Here is a 25,373-nt window from a genome sequence, read left to right on the forward strand (position 1 = left end):
TTGGCTGCCCCAACAAAGCACCACAGACTGGGTGGCTTAGAAACAACAGAAATCGACTTCTTGCAGTCCTAGAAGCTGGAGGTCTGAGGTCAGGGTGCCGGCTTGGTCGGGTTCTGGTGGAGGCCCTCTTCCAGGCTGCAGGTGCCCGTCTCCTCCCTGTGTCCTGTGGTGGACACAAAGGCAGGCAGCTCTCTGGAGCCTCTCTTCTAAATAGGCTGCCATCCCTTCATGAAGCTCCACCCTCATGACCTAATCGCTTCCCAAAAGACCCCCCTCCTAGCGCCATCACACTGGGTTTCAACACATGCATCTGGGGGGTGGGGACACATTCAGTCCCTGTCAACTTACATGTGACAGAACTCAATTCGAACTGGCTTAAAGAAAAACCGTGGACAAATGGAAGTGTGCAGGGGTGGGTGATTTCAGCTTCAGACCCCTTGCCCCGTTTTTCTCTCTGTCTTTCAACTCTGACTTCCTCTCTGTTGGCTCTTCCTCAAGCCACCTGGTACCCCCAGGAGCTCCACCTTAGCCCCATCAGGAGAAAAGAGCCCTCTTTCTCCTAAAGGGGCCGCCATTCAAAGTCCCAGACATAATGCTCATCCCTGAACCACTCACTCTGGTTGAGGGAATGTGACCACACGCCCAAGCCCCGTATGTGCAGATGGGGGTGGTCCTGGAGAAGAAGAGGGGCTCTCTTGTCAGAGGAGGGGATTCTGGGCAGCAAGATCCAGATGCCTCCACTCCAGGTCCGTGTGAAATGTACTCAGACCGTGGGCTCATGTCAGGTCTTGGTCTCTGATACTCAGTAGTGCCTCTGGGTCATAAAACACGCAGGAAATGCCTTTCTGGTGTGTAACCTGTGCTCTCTGTCTCTCTCATTTCCAGGGGCCACTAGGTCTGGATGGCAAGCCCGTAAGTGATGACAGGGCAATTCTAAGTGGTCCTGGGACTGGGCCACTTGTGGGGCTGGAAGTGATGGTGGGGTGCCAGAGGGAAGGGGCCACTGGATACATGGCTCAGCATGGAGAGAAGTCATTTAGGCATCAGACTGAAGTTCAAATCCAGTTTCACTACCTGCTGACTATTCAGCCTTGGGGAGGCCCCTTCACGTCCCAAGCCTGAGGCTCTGTCAAATGGGTCTGTTAACGCTCCCCACATTACCCAGCCCAACATGCTGGGGATGTGGAGAAGTGTGGATAGCACCATCCCTGACATCTAGTCAGCCTTCAAAACAAACAAGCCCCTCCTAGCCAGCCCCAGGCACAGAGCATCTTCCCATGCAGTCTCAAGACTTCAGTGGTAGGCATTGGGCTGATGAGTTCTCAACATCTGGGGCAGGAGCCTGCAGTCCACAGGCATCTTCAGCACAATGAATAAGCTGCTCAGGGAGACAGCATAATTAAATATATAGTTGGATTTGGATGTATAGGTAGGTGGGTGGGTGGATGGATGATGGATGGATGAATAATGAATAGTTAGATAATGAATGGTTGGATGGATGGATAGATGAATGGGTTGATGAACAGATGGATGAGTGGGTGGATGGAAGGAAGGATATATGAATGGATTGATGAAGGATGGATATATGGATGGATTGATGGAAGGAGGGATGGATGGATGGGTGGATGGATGGATGGACAAATGGATTGGCGAATGGTTGGATGGAAGGACAGACAGATGGATAAATAGATGAATGGGTTGATGAATAGATGGATGGGTGAGTGGATGGAAGGGAGGATGTATGATGGATTGATGGAACAATGGATGGATGGATGGGTGGAATGAAGGAAGGTAGGATGGATGGATGGATGAACAAACGGATTGGTGAATGGTTGGTTGAAAGGACAGACAGATGGACAGATAGATGAATGGTTTGATAAACAGATGGATATGTGAGTGGATGGAAGGTAGGATGTAGGAATGGATAGATGGAAGTATGGATGGATGCATGCATGGATGCATGAATAGATGGAAGGATAGGAGGAAGGAAGGTACGGTAGATGGATGGATGGATGGATGGATGGATGGATGGATGGATGGATGGATGGATGGATGGATGGATGGGCAAATGGACTGATGAATGTTTAGATGAAAGGATAGACAGATGGATAGATAGATGAATGGGCTGATGAACAGATGGATGGGTGGGTGGATGGAAGGAAGGAAGGATGTTTGGACGGAAAGATAGTCAAATGAGGTAATGAATCAATAATTGTACCAACAGTCAGATGCATGATGGTTGAGCAGACAAGGAAGTGAGGAATGAATGAAAGAAGTGATTGAGGTGTTGCCAGATGATGTGTACCGTATTAGAGGATGGAGGAATGAACTGACCTCCTAGATGGACAAGTTGTTAAGTGAATGAACCAGCAAAACCATTATGGACTGAAGGGATAATGGACAGTTAGGGGGCAGCGGCTGCCGGGCACAGCAGGGGCTGAGCTGGAAGGGCTCTGCTCTCTGGGGGGAGTGACAGCACATGCGCCCCTACCCCAACTGAGAGGTCCCGGCGACCCTCAAGTCCCCTGCCTCCCTCATGCAGAGGACTGGGGTGTGGAGCTTCCTTGGGGCCAGCAAAGGCAGCCCTCATTAAAAGCAGACAGACTTACGTGTTTCCCCACCCAGCTACCCACAGCTCTGCTCAGCTTCACAGGCCCTTCTGCCCCCACAGCCTTAGGGAAGCCAGAAGGGGAGCCAGCCCAGTCCTCCTCGTTCATGCCTGTCTTTCTGCACCTTTTTTCTACAGGGACTTCCAGGCCCCAAAGGGGAAAAGGTAAGTGATGCTGGCAGCTGTCTAGTTGGGGATATGATGGACGCCAGAAACCTGCTCCCAAACCCCAGCTCCGGAGTGTGGCCCCAGGCACGTCACACCCCTCCTGGAGCCTCAGTTTCCCCATCTGGAAAGTGGGGCTAAGAGTTCCTCCCTCCTAATGATTACACGGCTTATGTTTAACAATTTCAAGTGCCCGGGGGGTGACATTGGAGTCCCACCCTCCACCGGAGAAAGACAAAACTCAAAGCACAGTCTTCCCAAAATAAGGAGTTTCCAAAGCAAGTATTCATGAAGGCGGCGGGGGGGGGGAGGCAGGAGAGCCTGGTGGGGGGAAGAGTTGAACAGTCATTATAGATGGTATTCTTTGTGACGAGTGCATGCCCCCCCCAGGCAAACAGATGGCCAAGAGCTGCCCCTGTGATCTTTACAGCCCCTTGTGAGAAAGGCCTCCCTGGCATTCGGCATGAAATGTCACGGCAGACCCCTGGAGGGCTGGGACCTCCAAGTGCCACGGAAGGGAGGGGGCGAGAGGGGCCACCCGTGTGTCCCACTGTGGGATCAGAGCTAGGGAGGGGCCAGAGCAGATGCAGGTGTGGCAGGACGCTTCTAGGGAAGGGCTGGGTGAACCCCAGCCGCATCCACCCCAGCCCCCTGCTCTGATGTGCCCACTGAGGTAAGTAAGGGCGGCCAGGGTCCCCATCCACCCTCAGAGCTGTGCCGGGTACAGGAGCCAGGACTCAGAGCATCCAGGTTTGCGTTAGGGCTCCACCACCAACTGCATGGCTTTCGATGGGTTGGCCGGCTCCGTGGGCCTCAGTTTCTCCATCTGTCAGTTAAAGCAATCTCACAGAGATTCCCTTCTCGTTGGCTCCGGCTGAACAAAGCAGAGGCTTTGAACTCAGAGAGAAATTGGCATCTTGGCATTCATCACGTCGTAACATCCTGCCCCAAAACTTGGTGACTTCAAACAATCAACCAGCCCTCACTGTGTCGAGGTTCCAGGATTCCAAGAGGACACGGTGGGAGCAGCTCGTCTCTGCTCCGCTGAGTCTAGGGACCGGCCCCAGACAACACAGCGCCTGGTTCCAAGCCCTGCGTGTGCTGGCTGTGTGACCTTGGGCTGGTTACTTAGCCTCTCTGTGCCTCAGTTTCCTCACTGGAAATGGAGATTAAAAATAGAGCCCACATGTTATGTTTGTTAGACTTGGGTGAGACTACGCATGTAAAGCACAGAGCACAGAGTAAATGCTCAATACATATGATAAAGTAATAATAGTAGCAGTGATCTGTCTTCCTGCTTCTTGTCTTTAGGGTGCACCCGGAGACCTTGGCCCTCGGGTAAGAGCTGACGCAAGACCCCCTCACCCGCCCCACACAGTTTGTGTTATCGTATAATAAGGCGTATCTAGCATTTCTTCTGGCTCCCTACACCTTACCGCACGGGCCCACGGTCTCTGCCCACCACCCACCGTCCGTCCTTCTGTGTGGTTTCACTTAAGTGGCCACAAGATGGAAGTCCCAGGGCTTCCTCCCAGTCCTACTTGTCACCATGGATGGGGGGCAGGGGAGACAGCAGGGCTAGCACTGGCCCCAGACCCGAGACTAACCTTCCTGAGGATGGCTGGCACCCCAGGAAGAGGGAAGGTTATGGGTCAGCAGCTGAGCTCAGCCACTTACCAGCCAAGTAACCTTGAGCGACTCACTTTCCCCTCTGTGACTCAGTTTCTCCAACTGTGGTGGGTGGGATTGACAGCCCCTGACCCAAGCTGCTGTGGCGAAGGTTCATTGCAGTCATAAACATGGGCATCCAGCACCCAGCATGGGGACAGTAGATCCCCTGGCCCTCAGTGTCCCCAAGGCCCAAGGGACCCAGAAGGGCCTCATGCCAAGCCTGGGGTCTCTTCAACGAAGCAGAGTACAGAGCCCGGGTGGGGTGGGCCCCACAAAGCAGATCTGGGCAGAGAGAGGGTCATGTAAGGGGCCCCAAAGGCATGCCGCCACCATTCCTACCACCACCGGGGTGGAGGCCTGACTGCACTAGAGGGGTGTGCTCCCAGGGGTTTTCAAGGTTATGGGTGGAAATTGTAGTGGGTGAGCGAGTCCCCCCAGCCTGCCTCTGTAAGCCCTAGAGGCAGGGATGGAGCAGGGCTGAGAGGTGGGCACTGTGGATGGGGGATGGGAAGGGAAAGCAGCTGCAGGACCAGGTGTGGGCAGGGTCCCAGTCCCAGCTCTGCAGCCTCACAGCTCCGAGCCTGCTTTGTGCACCAGGCCAGGAGGGCCCACATCACAGATGGTCACAAGCAGGAGCTGAGAGCCCCGGCTGGCCACGCTGATCTTCTGAAAAGGGGGTGCCCACGTCTCAAAAGACTAGAACTCCCCCAGCCCGGGAGTCACGAGACATCCTTTCCAAAGCCCTTCCTCCGCCCTTCATGGGTGTCCCCTCGTTGTCCCAAGGTTCAAGCCACCTCCAAAACAACCTCCGCCCTTGAGAGTTCCGGGGCTTAAAACAGCAACGTGTCACTGTCCCACACGACCCTGTGGGCTGGTGGGGGGATCTCGCTCATCGAAGGCAGAGGCTGCTGGGCCTGCAGCCCAAGACAATGGCACCCTCCCTTGGCCTCGGTCGGTGCGGCTGTTGGCTGGGAGCTCAGCTGGGGGAATCTCTGTGCTTCAGGGCTTCTCCCAGTGTGGCAGTGGGCCTCCCAGAGGGGCATCCCAAGACTAGCATTCCAGGAGGCTGGAAGCGTACCTGCCAGGCCAGTTAAGAGCCTGGCAGGCCTTACTTCTTCAGCATCCTGTCCGTCCCATCAGTCACGGGGCCCATCCAAAGTCAAGGTGGAGAGAGAGGAACAGGCCCCCAGCTCTTGATGGGGTGTGGTGGGTGGGACCCCATTGCAAGGGGCCTGTGGGATGGGAACGAGCATGGTGGCCACCTTTGGAGAGTCTGCCTCTCCCGGTCGCTGGTCTGGGTGAAGTGGCTTTGCCCTCAGAAACAGCCTTGTCCTTTCCTAAGTCACCCTTTCTGCCTTCCTGACCACACAACCTGTTTGCTGGCCAGATGGTTTTCCCACAGCTCAATCCAGGCTTTATAAGTAGAGACCATCATGGGTACAGTCGCCGCATCTTCAAGGCGTGTCCGGGCCTGCTGGTTTGCGTGCTCCCTTGACTCACCCCTGCATTTCCAGGGTTAGACCTCAGCCAGCCGATCCCAGTGCACATACAAGGCCAGCCTCGTGTCCCAAGTCATTCAAGGCCAAGCCTACAAACCTCTGCTGGGGCCTGCTCAAGTGTCGAAACCCATTTTCCTCCTCATTAAGTAGAGTCCGGCCAGTGGTGCCCATCGTGGGGCCCTGGGCTGTGGAGGGAACAGCGGGGAATGGGGTATCTTCCAAGTCTTCCTGACACAGCATCAAATGGAAGAGGAATTACCCACCACCATCCCCACCCGCGCCTGGGCTAGCTAACCAAACTGTCGGTTTTCTTTACTTTGGACTGGAGTCATGGCCTCTGCGTCGGGACCCTGAGTGGTGGACACTGAGAGCCTCAGTTAATTCTTTAATTGGGGGAAACAAATGAACTGTGTCTGAAAGTCCAGTTGGCCAGAAAGGTGAACCTTCACATCATGGGATCCAGGGATTAAAAATGCATCCAAAAGGCATCGCTTGCCTCAGTGGCCAGAAGAGGTGCTGCCTTTCTTAGCTCTGTAACCCTGGGGAGACAGTTACCCTCTCTGTTCCTGACTGCTCCATCTGTAAAATGGGTCCATAGCAGGGCCTTGGCCAGGTGGTCGCAAGGGTTGGGCGAGCCAGCTTCCGGAGAGGTCAGTGCTGGGCACGCAGCGGGGGCTACCTCCACAAGAGGCTTCCTCCTTTCCTGTCCACGGGAAGTTTGGGGGCTGCTGTCGTGGTGAGCCAGCCGAGCCCCATGACTATGCTTGGTGCCAGTGCTGGGCGGGAACCACGGAGGCCACAGAAAGCACCAGTGGCGCTGTGGTTCCCCCATCCTTGCAGCTGGGACCACGAGGTGAGGGCTCCGGCTGCCTGAGGTCTGACCCCATACTAACACCGGGTCCTCGAGTCGGGGACAGGCTGCTGCATGACTGAGACTTTGTGGCCTTTCGTTGCTCTTTTTTTTTCAACTTTTTATCTTGAGATAACTGTAGGTTCACAATTAGTTGTACGAAATGATCCCCCATGCACCTGTCCTCCACGTTCCCCCGATGGTGACATCCGGCCTCCCCCGGAGTACAGTCTCACCACCAGGAAATTGGCACAATCCACCTGCCCCATTCGGAGCTCAGCCATTTTGCCCATCTGGGTGTGCTTAAGTCTGGGCGACGTCATCACGCTCAGGAGATTCCAGTGACCACCGCACGAAGATCCCTTGTGCTGCTACAGTCGCCCATCCCTACCCCCGCCCCGGGCAGCCACTGACCCACGCTCCATCTCTGTGATCTTTCCGTGTCAGCCGTGTGGTGTATTTGCAGCCATAGAGTATGGTCACCTTGTAAGATCGGCTTTTCTCACTCAGCAACATTCCCTCAAGATGCATCCGAGTCGTTGTAACATGGCTGTGCCTCCTCGTTCCTTTCCATTTATTGCCGAGCAGGGCTCCGTGACAGGGCTGTAGCCCCGTCCCTTAACCATCCACCCACGGAAGGACAATTTGGGTTGCTTCTAGTTTGGGGCCGTTACACCTAAGAGCTGCTGTGAGGATTTGCATGAGTTTTCATCTCTCTGGGTAAGTGCCCAGAAGCGCACCTCCAGCACTGAATAAAGTAGGAGCTGACCAACGAGGAGGGTCCTTCAGGACGTGTGCCGCCCCCTTTCCAGGAAGAAGGGGGCTGGTGGGGCCCACATGCTTCACTCCCGCACCCAGCGTGTCTCATCTCTCAACGAAACACCAGAGCTGGGCTCCGGGCACTAAGGGCTGGGAAGATGGCACATCCCTTGGAGTGTAGAAGGTCCTGTTAGCCTTTTACGCCAAAGTACAGGGACCTGTCCCTTCCTGCGGCCGCCAAGAAGCAGGGAGAAGCCCAACACTTTGCTCTGAGCCCACCAAGGGCTGGGGAAGAGAAGGCATCGGGCCGTCCGTCTGCAGAGGCTCCTCTCCGGAGACCAGAGCCCCTTCCCTCCCCCTCACAGTAAGCCAGGACCCATCTCTTCCAGGGAGACCAAGGGCGAGATGGAGCTGCTGGGCCTCCGGGGCCCCCTGGACCTCCTGGGGCCCGGGGCCCTCCTGGAGACACAGGAAAAGATGGCCCCAGGGGAGCACAAGGCCCTGCGGTAAGAGAGGGCACAGAGGTGGAATACCCCTGTCCCCAGTCCAGACCCAGACCCATGCCGCACCCCAACCCCAGCCAACCCAGACACCTGCCACACTCCAGCCTTATACCTCATGCCGTTTAAGACCTTGACCCCAAACTCATTCCCAAATCCTGGTCCGTACCCTCATTTCTGGCTAGTATCCAGACTCTACCTCTGACCCCTGCACTCTGACCTGACTCCAAACCCAACTCTTACCCTCCACCCTAACCCCAAATACAACCAGAGACCCTAAACCTGACCTTGGTTGCAATTTTAGTCGCATTCCTAACCCTAACCCTGAGACCCATATGGGGGCGCTTCCTCCCCAGATTTTACGCCCCACCCCCTCCGCCAGCTCTGGCTCTCTCTCCTTCTCTTTCCCTCCCTCCCTCCAGTACTAACTAGTTAGGCTCAGTTGTCCTCCTATAGTTCTACTCAGAGCCTGGAGGCCAGACTCCGTGGTACTACCCCTTCCCCTACTGCAGGGACTCAGGCCTGTCCTTCCCATCCCACGCAGAGCCAGCTCTGCCACCAGACTGCCACCAGGGTCCGCTCTCAGGGCAGCCAGCTACTCAGATGGCTCATCCATTCCTATTCACGTTGGGCACCTAACTCCCCGAGCCTCAACATTCTCATCTGCAAAGTGGGAACAAGAACTCATGAAACGAGAGACTGCTTGCAGCCCCAGCCCAGGGCCTGGCACGGGGAGTGGGCTCTGTTAACCGGGGATTCCCTGCGTCCCCTCATCCCCTGCGTCCCCTCATCCCCTGCGTCCCCTCAAGAGGTTCTCTTCTGCCTCCTCAGGGTCCCAAAGGAGAGACTGGACGGGACGGCGAGATGGTCAGTATCCAGGGCATTTGGGGAGGCCGGCCCTCGACACAGGGCATCAGGCCTGGCCTCTGGCACTTGGTATCACCCTCTGTACAATGAAGAAGAGGAGGAGGCCCAGAAGCAGCCTTCAGGACCCCATTTAATACTTTTTCTTCTCTTGTTCCAGGGCCTGAAGGGACCCCCAGGGCCCAAGGTGAGTACTCCTCACTCCCTGTCCCCTCCCTGTCCGCTGCCCCAGGCCTGGGAGGGATGGGCTCACCTCACCTCCCCTACCCCACAGGTCAGCTCTTCCTTTTCTTCTCTGCCTGCTGGGGTGGGGGGTGGAGCTGGGCTCTGCCCCGAAGGAGAAGGGCTTTCCTTGCTTTCTTCCTCATCTCAGAAACACCCCCTGGAGGCTGGGACGTCACATCCCCACTTGCAAGAGCAGTGACTTGCCCAGGGTCATTCAGCGTGGGGGGAACCTGGTCAGGAGTGGAGTCCAGGACTGTCAGCCCCACCCACCATCCATGTGCACCTCTCTGGGGGGCCGGGATCTCTTGGCTGTACCCGGTCATCAAGGCCACTTCTACCAGAGCAAGTGGTCTGGTGTCTGGGCCATGCTCTGATCTCTCTCTTGCATCCCCCTGCTTCCCCCCTCAGGGTGAGCCCGGCATTCCTGGAAAGAAGGTGAGGGGGGCCCCCAGGAGGGGCTTTTTGGTGGGTGTGTGGGAAGTGGCTGGGGAGACGGGCAGGGGCTCCCCATGGGGCAGGGCCAGGGGCTGGCCACAGGGAAGTCCTCACCAGACCCAAGCCCTCACTGTGGATGACTGCTCCGTCCTCTGTGTCTGAAGTCCGATTTCGTTTATTCACTACTTATTCGCGCATTCTTTCCTTTCCGCAAACACAGCAAATTTATTCCCACTTCAGGGGTCTGGACAGTGGTTCTCAGAGTGTGTTCCTGGGACCAGCTAGTATCAGCATCACTGGGGGCTTGTTAGACGGGCACATTTCGGGGCCGACCTCAGAGCCACCTAGTCAGAGACACTAGGGGTGGGCCACTGGGATGTTGTGATTTATAATAAATCCATATTTGGTCTCAGTCCTCTGGTTTCTGGAGCAGAGCTCCTAAAACCCTTGGAATGTCCTGGGTGATGAACCTGATTTTAAGGGGTCTATTGTTATGTTAATGAGGCGACTTTGAGGACACACACCCACCCCCCAGGATGGGGGCTCGTTGCCTAGAGAAACAACCACATGATTGGAGGGTTGGAACTTTCAGTCCTGGTCACCAGCCCTCCAGGGAGGGGCTGGAGGTTGAACCAATTTCACCAGTGGCCAGTGATTTCATCACTCACACCTATGGAATTAAGCCTCCATAAAAACCCAAAAGGATGGGGTTCTGAGAGAGTCCGGGTGGGTGAACACAGAGGATTTGGGGAGAGCAGCATGCCTAGAGAGGTCACAGATGCTCCACGCCCCTTCCCCATACCTTGCCCGCTGCATCTCTTCCATCTGGCTGTTCCTGAGTTCTGTCCTTTATAATAAATTGGGAATCTAGTAAGCAGAGTGTTTCCCTGAATTCTGTGAGCCGCTCTAGCAAGTTAATGGAACCCAAGGACGAGGAATCTTCAGTCTATGGCGGGTTGATCTGTAACACAAGTGAGAGCCGGCTTACTCCTGGTTCCCCGGAGTGGGCTGGGGGGCCAGGGCAGTCTTGTAGGACTGGGCCCTTAACCGGTGGGATCCGACGTTCTCTCCAGGTAGACAAGTATCAGAATGGTGGCACGCACTCAAATTTGGGAAACACTGGCCTGGGGTGATCTCCCCCCACCCCATCCCTTGCCAGGTCTCCAAAAAGCTGTCCCCTCTCCCAGGTGACCATCCCTCTCAGTCCCTCCATCCTGCCACCCTCTTACACTCTCTTCCCAGCACTGCTTCTACCTCCTGGCCTGGCCCTAGGTGTTTATCTGGACATTTCTTTGCCCTCAGGCCTCTCTCTCCCCCACTGAGCAGGGACCCTGCCTGCCTGGCCCACAGACGGTGCTCACGGTGCTCACAAGCTATGTGTTGACTGAAGGAACGAATCCCCTCCCCTCCACCTACCCACCCCTTCCTTCGGTGCACCCCTGCTGACGCGTGCTCTGGGCTGGCCCCAGGGAACCTGCCCCACCCCTGTCCCCACCCAGTGTGACCAGGGCTGGTGCCAGCAGAGGGCTGGGGGGGGGGGGGGAACAGGGGCGGAGACAGCCAAAGCAGGTCTGCCCAGGCCTGAGGGCTGCACCTCAGCTGCTCTCTCCTCAGGGGGATGACGGGACGCCAAGCCAGCCAGGGCTCCCTGGACCCCCAGGCCCCAAGGTAGGTACCTGTGCCTCCCCCACAGGGCCCCCTGCCTCACACCTCCCTCAGTTCCCATCGGTCTGGTGAGGCCCCCGGCTGACCCTTTCACAGTGGGGGGGGCACCTGCTGATGCCCAGGGCAGGCCAGAGAGAGACCAGGGGAGGCCCCGGACCCCACTTGACACCAGGTGGGGCATCCCATCCAGCCATTTGCCTCCCCGCACATCCTCAGGCCCTCCTAGTTCCCATCTCAGGTGGCCCCCACTCTATCCTGTCCCCCAACTAGGACCAGGATATCATCCTTGCTTCCCCAGACCATGGAGACTGCCAGCCTGCCTCCAAAATATCTCCAGAGCCCCTGAGGGGCCCTAACTATACGCCAAGACCCAGACCAGAGAAGGTGGTGTGGTCCAGAGTCCCATCTCCTCTCAACCCCAGGGGGGCTCAGGCGTGTTCCCCAAGAAGCTCTCAAAGCCACGAGGCCCAGGCAGCCCCCAGCCTGCACCTGGCCCTCACTCAGCTGTGAATGTCTCTGTTACAGGGCGAGCCAGGGAACGTGGGGCCTCGAGGAGAAAATGGTGTGGACGGCGCCCCAGGGCCAAAGGTGCCTTACAGTGCGCGGCTCAGACCAGTGCCCCCATCCTGGGGTGAAACTGGGGAGTCCTGGGAGGGCATGGGCCTAGGGGCCTCGTTCCACAGGCAGTCAGAGGCTGGCCAGGGGGGGTGGCCACAGGTTTGGGTGAGTGACAAGCCTCCACCAAGCTCAGCCATGTGGCTAAATCACCTTGTAGCCAGGGGCGCCAGGGTCTCCCTCAGTGGCCCATCTCTACACACCGTGGGGCCAAGGAGGCTCCCACAGGCCCTCCTTCCAGGATCCCTGTTCCTGGGGTGCCGGCCATGTACATTGGTCCCTTGGGGCTCCAGCACGTGGGCCCTGCGCTTTTTGGTGACTTGGAGACTGGAGGGGCATGGGGCGGCCGTGCGCACATGGCTGCAACCTCACGTCTCCACAGGGAGAGCCTGGCCCGCGAGGCGCCGATGGAGTGTCAGGACTGCGGGTAAGCAAGTCTCCCCTCTGGGCACACCGAGGGGACCCACGGGCCGGGTTCTTCAGAAGGCCCTGTCCCCCGGGGAGGCCCCAGGGGAGCAGTAGAGTCCCAGGAAATGGGAGTCTTTTTTTAATAATCATTCATTAGCAATTTAAAAAAAATTTTTTTTTTAATCTCACAATACCTGCTTTTGGTAAAACGTTCAAATACACATGTGCGAAAGCAAGGCCTCCCCAGGTGAGTGTTAGCCCTCCCAGAGTCTTGTCTTCTCATATTCAAGCACAGACCTCCAATGCGCCACCTGGGGAGGGGGGAACCTTCCCCCTGTGGGGGGCCTTGCCCCACCTTGAGGTTCGCTCCTCTCTCCAGACCCACAGCCTCCCCAGCTGGTCTCTGATCTTTTGTGACCTTTTGTGACCAGCCGCTATCAACCCACCTTTTTAAGTCAACATCCGGGATCCTGTTCTCTCTGCTCGGTGCCCTCATGCTCCCGGAGGCTGCTTTTCTCCTCGGAAAAAACAAGGTCACGCAGGTGGCCGGGGCTGGATGAGGCACTGGCTGTGGGATTCTGTGTGATCATGACCGAGGAGGCTGCTGGCAGCGGAGGCCCTGGCCCCTGACCAGAGCGCTGCCCTCCCCTCACAGTGGGCCCCCGCAGAGAGCAGCCTGGGGCTCGGAAAGGAAGGGCGGGGCCGGCAGCCGAGCACGTGTGGCCGGGGACAGGTGGGTGGGGACACGTGCGTTCTCAGACAGAGCATGCAGGCCCGGGTGGACGTGTGCTCGTTGCGAGTGCGTGGCGTGCACAGCCTCGACCAGAGCCTAGGAGTCAGGGGCACAAGGCCAAGATCCAGCTGGGACAGTTGCACTTGGTCTACACAGTGTCTGGGCGTTTGGGGGAGTGTGTTGATTTTTGCGCCTTTGTTGGCCGACATTTAAAAATCAAAAGAGATTAAAAATCGGAGAACTCCGGGATAAGACCTCAGGGGACTTCAAGTCCCACGCAAAAGGCAGCCAGACCCGTTGTGGGCAGGTTCCTCCGTTGGCTCTAGGCCTCCCTCCCCGCTTTCCTCCGGGATGCCTGCTGCCTGGGCCCTGGAACGCTCTCTCAGGGACTGGGGTGCCGGTGGCCATGTAGATTCCAGAGGATGAACTCGCGGGGGTCCCATCGGGTTAGAGCTGAGCCAGCACACGGCACACGGACCTTCCCTCGTGGGGGTCAGGTTCCTAGGGTCCCTGGTTGAGATACAGACGCGGCTGCCAAGGCTCTGCCCTGAAATTCTTACTTTCTCTTTTCCTCTGCCTCAGGGTCCCCAGGGCCTCAAGGGCGAGCAAGGAGACACAGTGGTGATTGACTACGATGGCAGGATCCTGGATGCCCTTAAGGTAGTTTCCTGGCAGGAGCAGGATACATCCTGGTTCTTTTCCGAAGACAACCACATACTTTGCATATCAATCCTGCATTTCTTTGGGGGGGGGCGGATTTTAGCACAAAGACCCCAGCTTCACCAGGTGCGCCCCAATAAGGAAATCAGGGCTATGCTGAGCCCCCCCATGGATGCTAAGAGCTGCCGTGAATATGGCTTATGTGGCCCCGAGCTCCCCTGAGGCCAAAGCAAAAAGGGAAGCTCCCTGCTCACGGGCAAGAGGCAGAGCCTTTCCTGATGTCCGGTCTCCGCAGGACCTCCTGGCACCTTCCTGGGGAACACAGACTGGAGGGCTAGGTCTTCTAGTAGCTGTTGGGGTGGGGGGATGACAGCGGCCCGGCCTGCCCCCAAGGAACCTCAGGAGATGCGCCGCCACTGAGCCCTGCCCGGTGGCCGACAGACTTGGGACCCATCCCCCGTAGGGAGAGGGGTTGGGTGCAAGCCACTCACGACTCCCGAGGAAGGGAGCTCGGGAGGGCGAGGGGCAGGCATCAGAGACCAGACTGGGCCCTCGGCACCTGACCCCACCTGGGCTCCATTCCAGTTCTCTCCCACAGGCCTCGGGGAAGTACAAGCTGATGGTAACTGTGGCCCACCCCAGGCCTGCACGGTGTGGTGTGGTGTGGTGTGGTGTGGCGTGGCGTGGCTCAAGGGCATGCACAGGCATGGTGTGTCCAGGCCCTGCTTGGAGAAGCAGCCTGAGTGCAGGGAGGCAGGAGGAAGATTCTGGATGCCAGATTGGAATGATGCCTCCAGCCGATGGGCAGTGGGCTGCCACAGTTGGTTCTTGAGCCAAGAAGTGGGGTTCACAATACATATTGTGGGGTGTCTGGGTGGCTCCATCGGTTAAACGTCTGCCTTCGGCTCAGGTCATGATCTCAGGGTCCTGGGATTGATCCCCGAGTTGGGCTCCCTGCTTCTCCCTTTCCCTCTGCCCCTCCCCCTGCTTGTGCACTCTCTCTCTCTCTCTCTCTCTCTCTCACTGTCAAATAAATAAATAAAATCTTTAAAATATATATATACACATACATATTGTGGGCAGGTTAGCTGAGGAATGGCATGGAAGGTGAATAAAAGTGGGTGTGGGGGCAACTGGAGGCAGGGAGGCCATGGCGGGGTGGGGGTGGGCTCTGGGCCTGGGTGGGAGGATGGAGGAAGATAGGAAGACCAGAGATGTCTCCATGGAGGTGCCAGCAAGGAGGGCACAGGTCGCTGGGAGGAGGGGCTGGGCGGGGTGCAGCCTTGAGGAGGGGCACAAGTCTGGAGGGCAACGATGAGCCACGGTGGGCAGGTGGTTTGTGGGAAGCCTGGGCCAGAGCGGGAGCTTGGGAGCGGGGTCAGACCTAGAGATGCTGCAGGTGCCATCCCTTACCCAGGACTCTCCAGCACTAGCAGACAGCCGGCAGCAGAGCCGATGGGCAGAGAGCTCACGGGAGGGACAGAGAGGGCAGTGCTGGGCCACCGTCAGGGATAACATTGTTAGCTGGCCTTGAATGCCAACGGGGGATTTATGCTTGCTGCAAGAGGCCATAGGGAGCCATCGCAGGATCTTGAGCAGGGGAGTATTGTGAAGAAATCTATATTTGGGGGATACTAGCTCTGAAGGTAGGGGGAACCTGGACCCACTGTGGCAGTGGACACCGTGGTATCCCACCCGGTCCCTGGTGCCACCTCCCTGCCCCCCCCCCCCCCCGCTGCAAGACAAGAGTCGGGGGACTGGGTGGGAAGCAGGCTATGAGGACCCTCAACCTGTTGCAGGCCAGCCCGACAGAGCCCTGGCCCCTGGGGGGAAGGGGTGAGCCAGCAATGCGGGGGAGGACCTGCGTAAACACTGACCAGCTTGACTTTCACATACAGGGTCCTCCCGGGCCACAGGGGCCCCCAGGCCCACCTGGGATCCCCGGAGCCAAGGTGAGTTCACAGGCCTGTTGTGTGGCCCCCTCCAAGCCCCTTAACTCCAGCGCCCACCTCCCCTCCCCTCTCTGCCATGCTCACCCTCTTCTCTCCTGGCATCCTGGCCCAGCTCCTGGGGGCTCAGAGAACGTGGCCCCGCTCCTTCCTAACCAAGCTGGATGCCTTGCTCCCAGCCCTAGCTCCTCCCTGGAAGCCCCAGTCACACGCGTAAGCCCTCGTGACGTCCCCAGGTCCCATAGATGGCAGACATAGCCGTTCTCATGGCCAGTACACATTGTTTACCGCCTGCCTGCGTGGCTCAGGAGACATGGAAATCGCAAGATCTGGTCCCGGCCATTGCCCTGGGCTGTGTGGCCTGCAACGAGTCATTGGATCCCCCCCGAGCCTCAGTTTCCCAAGCTGTAACTTCCCAGACTGTAAATTATAGCCCTGGTCTGCATCTGCCCGGAGGAGCTGAGGAGGGTGCTGCGCACCCAGTGGGCACCTTCCTGGACCCCACCCACTTCAGGGATCCAACCCAGGGACATCGTGCTGATCGGGGAGAGGAGGCAGCCCAGCCACAAGGCCCTCTTGAGGCTCAACCACGGGACACCGTAACCTCTCTTGCTTTCTGTTCCCTTCCAGGGCGAGCTGGGATTGCCTGGTGCCCCGGGAATCGACGGAGAGAAGGTCTCTGGGCCTTTCGTTTGCTTGGTGATCCTGGTGCCTAGTGGTGGGCTGCGTGTGTGCATGTGTGTGTGCGTGCATACATGTGTGTGTGTGTGTGTGCGCGCGCAGAGTTAGAGGCCACAGGACAGAGTACACTGCCTGGGCACACGTCCTGGTTCTGCCCTTAGGCCTCGGGCAAGCTGCTCACTTTCTGGCAGCCTCAGATCCTCACCTGGAGGGGAGGATGGTCACAGTTGTAAGACTTACGTAATTGTGTGTGTGGAAAACACAGAGCAGTGTGCGGGGCGCAATCTAGGGAAGAGTCTTCAAATGCTAGCTAATGTCGTTCCCCTTACCCTGGGTCCTATGAGTATTGCTGTAAGTACACACCTGTGTGTCCCCCCACACACAGCACAGTGTCAGGGGCATCACTGGACATTCATGGCGGTGGCTTTAGGGCCACGTCTTGGACGTTCCATGATTGGCTGGGAGAGAGAATGAGTGGCCGGAAGGGGCACTGGGTGGATGGTTGGTTGTACGTGGGGGCTGCGGGCTCCCGGTGCAGGTTCCTGAGATGCGAGCTCAGGGTTGACCCCCACCAAGCTCTGTAAGCGCCCCTGCAGGGGCTGCCCAGTCCCACTCCCTCCACCCCTCCCCCCTTGCACCCCTGTCTTCATCCAGGCCCCTCGGTGCATTCACCGCCTGGGCCAGAGGCAGGGACCCAGGATGAAGACGTAGGGGTGGGGGTCTAGCCTGGCCAGGACTAAGCTCTGGGGACCCTCTGGGGTGGGGGAAGGGAACATAGCTGCTGAGTTCTACCAACCCCTTGTTCTTGTGGCTCGCAGGGTCCCAAAGGAGCCAAAGGAGACCCGGGAGAGGCTGGGCCGACCGGACCCAAAGGGGAGGTGGGCGAGATGGGCCTGTCGGGCCTCCCGGTAGGTGCCTGCGCGGGCCCCACCCTACTCTGCCCCCGGTGGGGTTCCAGGGCCAATGTGTGCCCACAACAGCAGCTGCGGGGGAGGGGGGCACCGCTGGGGCCCTGCCAACTCCACCTGGCCCAGGGGCACCGAGCCTTGGAAAGAAAGCTCGGACTCAGCCCTCGCTGCTTGGTCTTCTGAGCCTCTGTACACGGACCTACCGCCTACCTCCCAAGGCCTTCGCAAAGGTGGCACAAAGGGTGGTTAGAGCCCACCCTGACTGCTCAAGTTTGCATCCTGCTCTGTCCCCTGCTGGCTCTGGAAGCCTGCACGAGTGTCCTGACCTCCCTGGGCCTTGGTTTCCCCACCTCTAAAAAGGGGATGATAACCTCCTCCCACTCACGAGGGCCTGCCCAACAGGGCTGAGAGTGGTGGCTGGCCACATGATAAAATACCCACCATCATAGTCATTGTGGCTGGACAGAAAGAGCTGTGGGTTCAAGTGGCCAGCAGGGGCCCCCTCTTCGCATCTGATGTCCATCCATGGGGCTCCCTCAGCTAGAGAGCTGGGTGCCCCCTTGCCCCCCAGGAAATAATTTATACAGCTGTCAGTGTGCTCTCCAAACACCCACTTGCTGGGCACCCAGCGCGTGTCACCAATTTAGGGGAAACTGCTTCAAGCTGCAAAGGCCAACTCATCGTTGCTGCTGGAGGCCTCATGGGGAAGGCAGGGGAGGTGCTGACCACCGTGGGTGGTGGGTCTGGTGATGGGCAGAAAGGGCTGAAGGCCAGGCTGTCCTACAGGGCACCGATGGTCGCAAGGGCGAAAAGGGAGAGTCGGCATCTGACAGCCTACGGGAGAGTCTGGTAAGGGGGGCTGCTGAGGACCAGGGTCTCCCCTCAATGCCTGGCCCAGGGGCCCCAAACCTTGGGACAGAAAAGCCACCTTTCTGTGGGCAGCGAGGGAGGGGGAAGGGGGCACCTCGGGCTATGTCCTCCAACTGAGGCCCGTCTGAGAACCCCAAAGGCCAGCCCCTGGGCCCCCCACCAGGCAGTGCCCTTCTGGAGAGACTCAGCCCAGTGGCTCAGGGCCCAGCACCACCCTGCCAGGAGTGCTCATCTGATGCCCAGTACGTTCAAGCGTGGGCGAGTGAGGTATGACGGGGCGGGGGTGACTAACCCATCTCTGACTGCTTCCTAGGCCCAGATCATAGTGGCGCCGGGGCCCCCCGGCCCACCTGGTCCCCCAGGCCCCATGGTAAGAACGTTTGGCGTGAAGTAGCTGAGATATGCAGGGGTGGTGAGCCCAGGCCTGGAGCTGTGACCCAGGGGAGGACAGGATTTCCGGTGGGGAGGGGACACATCAAGCAATATGGGAGAGCCTGGGTCTGGGCTTGGGAGTCTGCAGAGGTCAGGGCCACGGGGCCAGTGAGTGGCCTATAAGCCTTTGTGACCACTCTCCTCCTCCTCCAGGGCCTTCAGGGAATCCAGGGTCCCAAGGTAAGTTCTGGAAACCCCTCTACTCACTGCAGATGCCCAGCCTGGATAGTTCCAGAAAGCCTTGCTAATGAGCAGTGAGAGCCCTGCACTTGGCCCCAAACCAGCTCTGTATTATCCCAGGGCCTGAACATTCTGAATCCCCTGGAGCACAACCTCCCTGATGTCCTCGGAGCTGGTGCCCCCTAGCCCTACACTGGGACTCTGTACTTTCACCCTGTCCCTCTGCCCGAGCCCTCATCTGCAGCCTCTGCCTCCTTGTGCCATGCCCCCATTCTGTACACGCTTCCCCCCTGCCCCCTACGCACAGAGCTGTCTCTCAACTGCCCACAGGCTGGACATGAAGTCTTGGGTTTGGTGTATATTACATAATGTCATGATCTCTGCTCTTAAATTAAAACCGTGAGTGTGGTCTGCCCATGTGCCCCGTGTGGGGGAGGCCAGCTGGCTTCACAGCTTGCTAGGTCTGGTTTCTCTTCCACTCACTCTGGGGGAGAGTACATCTCTGATTCCCCAGCCCAGAGGCCAGCGGGACTCAGACATGAATCCCACAGCCGAGCGGGGCCAAGCACATGGCCCGACCAGATGTGCTGCTTCTGGTTCTGTTTGGCCCCACGGCCCTCCCGAGGTCGTGTTTAGAAGAGGCAGCTGCTGTCAGGGATGAGGTCCAAGGCTGGGGCTCAGAAACCCGACGGGTCTTCAGCCTTGCTGCTTCTTGGCTGTGCGTCTGGACCTGTCCCTGCCCCTCGCTCTGCCTGTCTTTACTCATCTGTGAAATGGGTGTGAGGGAGCCCATGTGTGGGTTCTGGTTACTGTTTGTACTGGAAGGAAGCTGGGGTCAAGCCCGTGAGAGCCTGGTGTCCATTCTGCCCTGCACTCCCCAGCTCACACTGAGGCCCCAAGCTTTCCTGTCCTGCTGTCTGTCTGAGCCCTTCCCCCTGACCGATGTCTCCTCTTCGCTTCCAGGGCTTGGATGGAGTAAAGGGAGAGAAGGGTGTGTTGGGTGAGAGAGGCCCCAGCGGCCTGCCTGTGAGTGTCATGAGCCTCGTTTATCCCTCTGGGGCACTAATTCCTGTAACTAATTCCTGTAATTGACCCATTCCTTTTCCACCCAGGGGCCAGCTGGCCCGCCAGGCCTTATCGGGCTGCCAGGAACCAAAGGAGAGAAGGTAATGACCTTCCTTTAATGCCTACCAAGTATGGCTGCACGTTTACGGTGTCACTCGGTCTTGGGGACTCAACCCCCTGCACTACACCATCCCAGAGCCAGAAATCAGGCTTGTGGACAACTCACAAGGCTGAACATCCCAGCAGTAGTGCTCCCAACACCCCCTCCCTGGCCCCTTACATGTCCTCTTTGTCTCTCTTCAGGGAAGACCTGGGGAGCCAGGACTAGATGTAAGTATCTCATCGTTCACAGTGATCAGGCTCTTCTTGTGTGTAGCTTCTGCCCTTGCACTGACCGTACAGTAATCTGATCTGCTGGGCTTGGATGTGACCCCCTTCCTCAGGGCTGGGACTCCCAACTGACTGGTTTCCTCTGGGTCCCCAGTGCCAAGTCTAGTTCACAGCCCAGAGTAGGTACTTGATGGGTGGATGGATGGATGGATGGATGGATAGGTGATAGGTGGATGGAAGATGGGTGGATGGATGATGGATGGGTGGATGATGGATGGATAATGGGTGGGTGAAAGATGGGTGGATGGATAATGGATGAATGGATGAGGGTGGATGGATGGATGATGGGTGGCTGGAAGATGGATGGATGGGTGATGGGTGGATGGATGATGGTGGATGGGTAATGGATGGAAGTTGGGTGGGTGGGTGGATGGATGGATGTTGGGTGGATGGATGATGGATAGAAGATAGGTAGATGGATGATGGTTGGATGAATGGATGGTGGATGGATGGATGGATGGTGGATGGATGGACAGATGGAAGATGGGTGGATGGATGATGGGTAGATGGAAGATGGGTGGATGGATGATGGATGGATGGATGAATGGATGGATGATGGGTGGATGGGTGATGGTGGGTGGGTGATGGGTGGATGATGGGTAGATGGATGGTGGATGGATGGATGATGGGTAGATGGATGATAGGTAGATGGAAGATGGGTGGATGGATGATGGGTGGATGGATGATGGGTGGATGAATGGATGGTGGATGGATGGATAGAAGATGGATGGATAGAAGATGGGTGGGTGGATGGATGGTGGTTGGATGGATGATGGGTGGTTGGATGATGGGTGGATGGAAGATGGGTGGATGGATGGTGGATGAATGGATGGTGGGTGGATGGATGATGGGTGGATGATGGGTAGATGGATGATGGTTGGATGGATGGATGATGGGTGGGTGGATGGATGGTGGATGGATGGATGAATGGATGGATGGATGGATGGATGATGGATGGATGGGTGATGGTGAATGGGTGATGGGTGGATGATGGGTGGATGGATGATGGGTGGATGGATGATGGATGGATGGATGAATGGATGGATGGATGGATGATGGGTGGATGGGTGATGGTGAATGGGTGATGGGTGGTTGATGGGTAGATGGATGATGGGTGGATGGGTAATGGATGGAAGTTGGGTGGATGGATGCTGGGTGGATGGATGGTGGATGAATGGATGATGGGTGGATGGATGGTGGATGGGTGGATGGATGGTGGGTGGATGGATGATGGGTGGATGGATGGGTGATGGGTGGATGAAAGATGGATGGATGGATGGATAATGGGTGGATGGGTAATGGATGGAAGTTGGGTGGATGGATGATGGTTGATGGATGGTGGATGGATGGATGGAAGATGGGTGGATGGATGGTGGGTAGATGGAAGATGGGTGGATGGATGGTGGATGAATGGGTGGTGGATGAATGGATGATGGTTGGATGGATGGTGGATGGATGGATGGATGGATGATGGGTGGATGGGTGATGGGTGGATGGAAGATTGGTGGATGAATGGATGATGGGTGGATGGATGATGGATGGATGGAAGATGGGTGGATGGGTGATGGATGGGTGGAAGAATGGATCATGGGTGGATGGATGATGGGTAGATGGAAGATGGGTGGATGGATGGTGGGTGGATGGATGGTGGATGAATGGATGGTGGATGAATGGATGATGATTGGATGGATGGTGGATGGATGGATGGATGATGGGTGGATGGGTGATGGGTGGATGGGTGATGGATGGGTGGAAGGATGGCTGATGGGTGGATGGAAGATGGGTGGATGGATAGTGGATGAATGGATGGTGGTTGAATGGATGGTGGATGAATGGATGATGATTGGATGGATGGTGGATGGATGGATGGATGATGGGTGGTTGGGTGATGGGTGGATGGAAGATGGGTGGATGGATAGTGGATGAATGGATGGTGGTTGAATGGATGGTGGATGAATGGATGATGATTGGATGGATGGTGGATGAATGGATGGATGATGGGTGGTTGGGTGATGGGTGGATGGAAGATGGGTGGATGGGTGATGGATGGGTGGAAGGATGGATGATGGATGAATGGACGATGGGTGGATGGATGATGGATGGGTGGAAGGATGGATGATGGGTGGATGGAAGATGGATAGATGGATGATGGATGGATGATGGGTGGATGGGTGATGGATGGAAGATGGGTGATGGATGATGGGTGGATGGAAGATGGGTAGATGGATGATGGGTGAATGGATGATGGATAACTGGACGGAAGGATGATGCATTGGAACAGGAAGGTGAGGAGAGCAGTGTTGCAATATCCTGGTGAGAGATGATGAAGCTTCAGCTAGGACATTACTGTGGGAAGGAGAGGAGAGGAAATATTAGTCCAAAGTTGATTGGATCAAGTGTCTGGGTTGCCAGCAACAGAAAACAGTTCAAACTGGCTTAAACTGACTCCTAACTGAAAAATCCAGAGGGACAATGCAAAATCCACACAACCCAGCCTCTCAAGCTTATTATCTGTGCTTCTGCTGTGGGGGTATCATTTCAAGTTAGGTGTGGTGATGGGATGGAGGCAATAGCCCCAGACCCACATCCTCCCAGACCCAAACCCTGGAGAATGACTATGTGCTTCACTCTCCTTTTAGAAAAGACTCATCAGTTCTCACTGGCCCCAGTTGGGTCAATGCTGAAACATCAACTTGGCCATAAGAAATGCAGTGCCCTGGTTGGCCAGGCCTGATCACATGCTCCCTGACCAGAATCAGGGCTGCAGGGACTCTGGTGTCCACCCTGGACTTGGAGGAGAGAATGTCCCCTGGGAGAGCAACTGCAGACACACAGAGTTTCTGACTGGGAGTGTGGTGGTCCATCCCTGAGACGGTCCAGAGAAGAAGCCAATGCTGAATCCTGTTCACCCTCTGGACCCAGGGAGGTCCAGAGTGTGGCCTCGGTGGCCTTCATGGCTCAGAGCAGCATCTCAAAGCCATGCCCACCTGCTCTAGCTGGCAAGCCTTCGGCCCCGCGCCCACTCCACCAGGCCCAGCTGCCATGGGGATTCTGCTCAGCCTCCCTGATCTCAGACCCGGGTAGAACAGCCCCTCTCCCCGGGACCCCATGGCATCTGGTTCATCCTGTGTCACTGAGCATCGACCATCATCTTCTCTGCCCTCTTGCCTGTCATGTTAGACCGTGAGGGAAGTGTCCCATTTGTTCCTGCGGGGTTTTAATTTACGGAGGTGACCGAGTGACGACCCAGAGAGGTCAATGCCATTGAAGAGAGAGTGGGCTATTAGGGTTCCCGAGGGAAGGGCTCACCTCGCTATGCAGTGCCCCATGGGGAAGCACCAGGTTTGGTGGGGGGAAAGAAAGGGGTGGGGGGGCAGAGCTTTTATGTGGGTTTCCTCAGGGAAGGCAGGCCGGGCACAGGAAACAGTTGAAGACGGGCAAGTATGAACGATGCAGGCGGGCTCTGGGCTGGAGGGGTGGCCCCCTGGCGTCCTGGTACCCGGCCTGGGGATAATTTAGGGCAGAGGAAGTATCAGCTTGTGCGTGAGAGGCAGATAAGGGGGATGACGGGGGGGGGGGGAGGGGGGAGATTGTTGGTTTACATATGAAACGTGCTCCCAGGCCCGCCCTTTGTTACCCCTAAGAGCGGGCGTGAGGGCAGGGCAGCCTGTCCCTGCCCAGCAAGTTCAAGATGTCAAAACATCCTCAGACACAGAAAATAAAAAGGGGGAGAGGAGAGACCCATCAAATCCGTTTCTCTGTCTTCAGTATCCAGCCCACAACGCAGTTCCTAGTGGATGCTTAGAAATGTTGGTTGCATGAGTGGATAGACAAATGGACGAATGGACAGATGGGTGGATGGGCGGGTAGGGGCATAAGAGATCAAGCCAGAGGCAGAGAACGGAGGTCATGATTTCTTAGTCTGGCAAATATAGTAACACAAACATCCCGAGTTTCCTGAGTCTCTGTCCCTAGCCACGCTTGGGCCAGCACCAGCTGCATGGGACAGAGACGCAAGAGAAAGCCCCTGGCCGGCCACTCTGCCTGAGGGCGTCTGTCCAGAGACACCGGCACTGTTCTCCCGTGGAGGAAGCAGCGCTGGTGTCCTGAATGCACACTTGTCTCTAAACCAGCCTTGCACCCAGCCTACGTGTCACCTAGGAGCTGGACCGGGCCCAGTTTTTGCCACCAATAGGCATGGGGGCAGGGCAGTGACGGATGGGAGGGTCATGGAGATGAACGGAGAGCAAGAGCAAACCTCAAACCTCATTTTATTCCTTTGGCCAGGGGTTCCCTGGGCCCCGAGGAGAGAAAGGTGACCGGAGCGAACGTGGAGAGAAGGTGGGGAGCACGTGGAGAGAAGGGGGGCAGCAGGAAAGGAGCCAGGGCAGGGGGAGGTTGGAGGCGGGTGCAGCACGACAGGGGTGGCTGCCAGCTGGAGGCCCATCCCTCTGAGAAGTGGAAAAGGGGTCCTGGGCCTGGCAGCCATGGCCATGCCCCCATCTCCCTCCTTGTGCAGGGGGAGCGAGGCGTCCCGGGCCGGAAAGGCGTGAAGGGCCAGAAGGGTGAGCCAGGACCACCGGGCCTGGACCAGCCATGTCCTGTGGTACGTGTCGGAGCAGAGTGGGAGCCCCACCCCAGGTCTTCGCCGCCTCGGGACTATGTCTTCTCTGTCCACATAGCTCACTTGCAAGTCCCGAGAGACCACCATGGCTGTCCCTGCCATCACGGAGGCTCCCCTCGCTCTGGTCCTGAATCCCTTCAGGGGCATGGTTCAGGGCGACCCACCCCCTCCCCGGGGCAGAGTCCTTGCCAGCGTCACCGCCTCTCATTTCTCAGCTTCCTTGGCCCTAAAGGGGGTTAGGAGGCTTTGGCTGGTGTGGGTGGCCCCACCTGGCCCCTGCACCTCCTCTGCATGCCCCAGAATCCTTCCCTGCTCCCCACACCTTCCTCCTTTCCTTCTCTCGGCCCACCAGACCACAGGCCTGATGGAACCACACTTCACTTCCCTTCCCCGCAGGGCTGGGAGGGTTCACACATCAGACTCGGACGTGGAGCGCCCCAAAGCAGGGCGTTTCCAGACTAAGACCGAGCAGATAGCCATACCCGGGCCATCCCCAGCCCCAATGCGTGCCGGCCACCTAACAAAGGGGGATCCTGGGTGAGGGATCCCAGAGGCCCGGTCCTCTGTTCTTCAGTCTCCCCATCCATGCAGTGAGGGTGCTACTCCCTACCCCCAGA

General features: G+C 57.4%; 1 protein-coding gene across 2 annotated transcripts in view; it reads left to right on the plus strand.

Moving 5' to 3' along the window:
* COL23A1 (collagen type XXIII alpha 1 chain) overlaps window positions 1-25,373 on the plus strand; it is a 314,520-nt gene that overhangs the window by 285,461 nt on the left and 3,686 nt on the right. For both annotated transcript variants that reach the window (XM_054511118.2, XM_064595788.1), the window contains exons 6-27: window positions 886-912; window positions 2,747-2,773; window positions 4,085-4,111; window positions 7,942-8,058; window positions 8,884-8,919; window positions 9,077-9,103; window positions 9,550-9,576; window positions 11,191-11,244; window positions 11,767-11,829; window positions 12,239-12,283; window positions 13,580-13,657; window positions 15,556-15,609; window positions 16,237-16,281; window positions 17,106-17,195; window positions 17,982-18,044; window positions 18,379-18,435; window positions 18,651-18,677; window positions 19,641-19,703; window positions 19,790-19,843; window positions 20,046-20,072; window positions 24,420-24,473; window positions 24,652-24,738. In XM_054511118.2, the coding sequence (XP_054367093.1) occupies window positions 886-912; window positions 2,747-2,773; window positions 4,085-4,111; window positions 7,942-8,058; window positions 8,884-8,919; window positions 9,077-9,103; window positions 9,550-9,576; window positions 11,191-11,244; window positions 11,767-11,829; window positions 12,239-12,283; window positions 13,580-13,657; window positions 15,556-15,609; window positions 16,237-16,281; window positions 17,106-17,195; window positions 17,982-18,044; window positions 18,379-18,435; window positions 18,651-18,677; window positions 19,641-19,703; window positions 19,790-19,843; window positions 20,046-20,072; window positions 24,420-24,473; window positions 24,652-24,738 (1,149 nt within the window). The remainder of the gene's footprint in view (window positions 1-885; window positions 913-2,746; window positions 2,774-4,084; window positions 4,112-7,941; window positions 8,059-8,883; window positions 8,920-9,076; window positions 9,104-9,549; window positions 9,577-11,190; window positions 11,245-11,766; window positions 11,830-12,238; window positions 12,284-13,579; window positions 13,658-15,555; window positions 15,610-16,236; window positions 16,282-17,105; window positions 17,196-17,981; window positions 18,045-18,378; window positions 18,436-18,650; window positions 18,678-19,640; window positions 19,704-19,789; window positions 19,844-20,045; window positions 20,073-24,419; window positions 24,474-24,651; window positions 24,739-25,373) is intronic.

Source organism: Mirounga angustirostris, unplaced genomic scaffold, assembly GCF_029215605.1.
Source record: "Mirounga angustirostris isolate CCGP_5_RB_7025 unplaced genomic scaffold, mMirAng1.0.hap1 SCAF_7, whole genome shotgun sequence".
Classification (NCBI taxonomy): Eukaryota; Metazoa; Chordata; class Mammalia; order Carnivora; family Phocidae; genus Mirounga; species Mirounga angustirostris.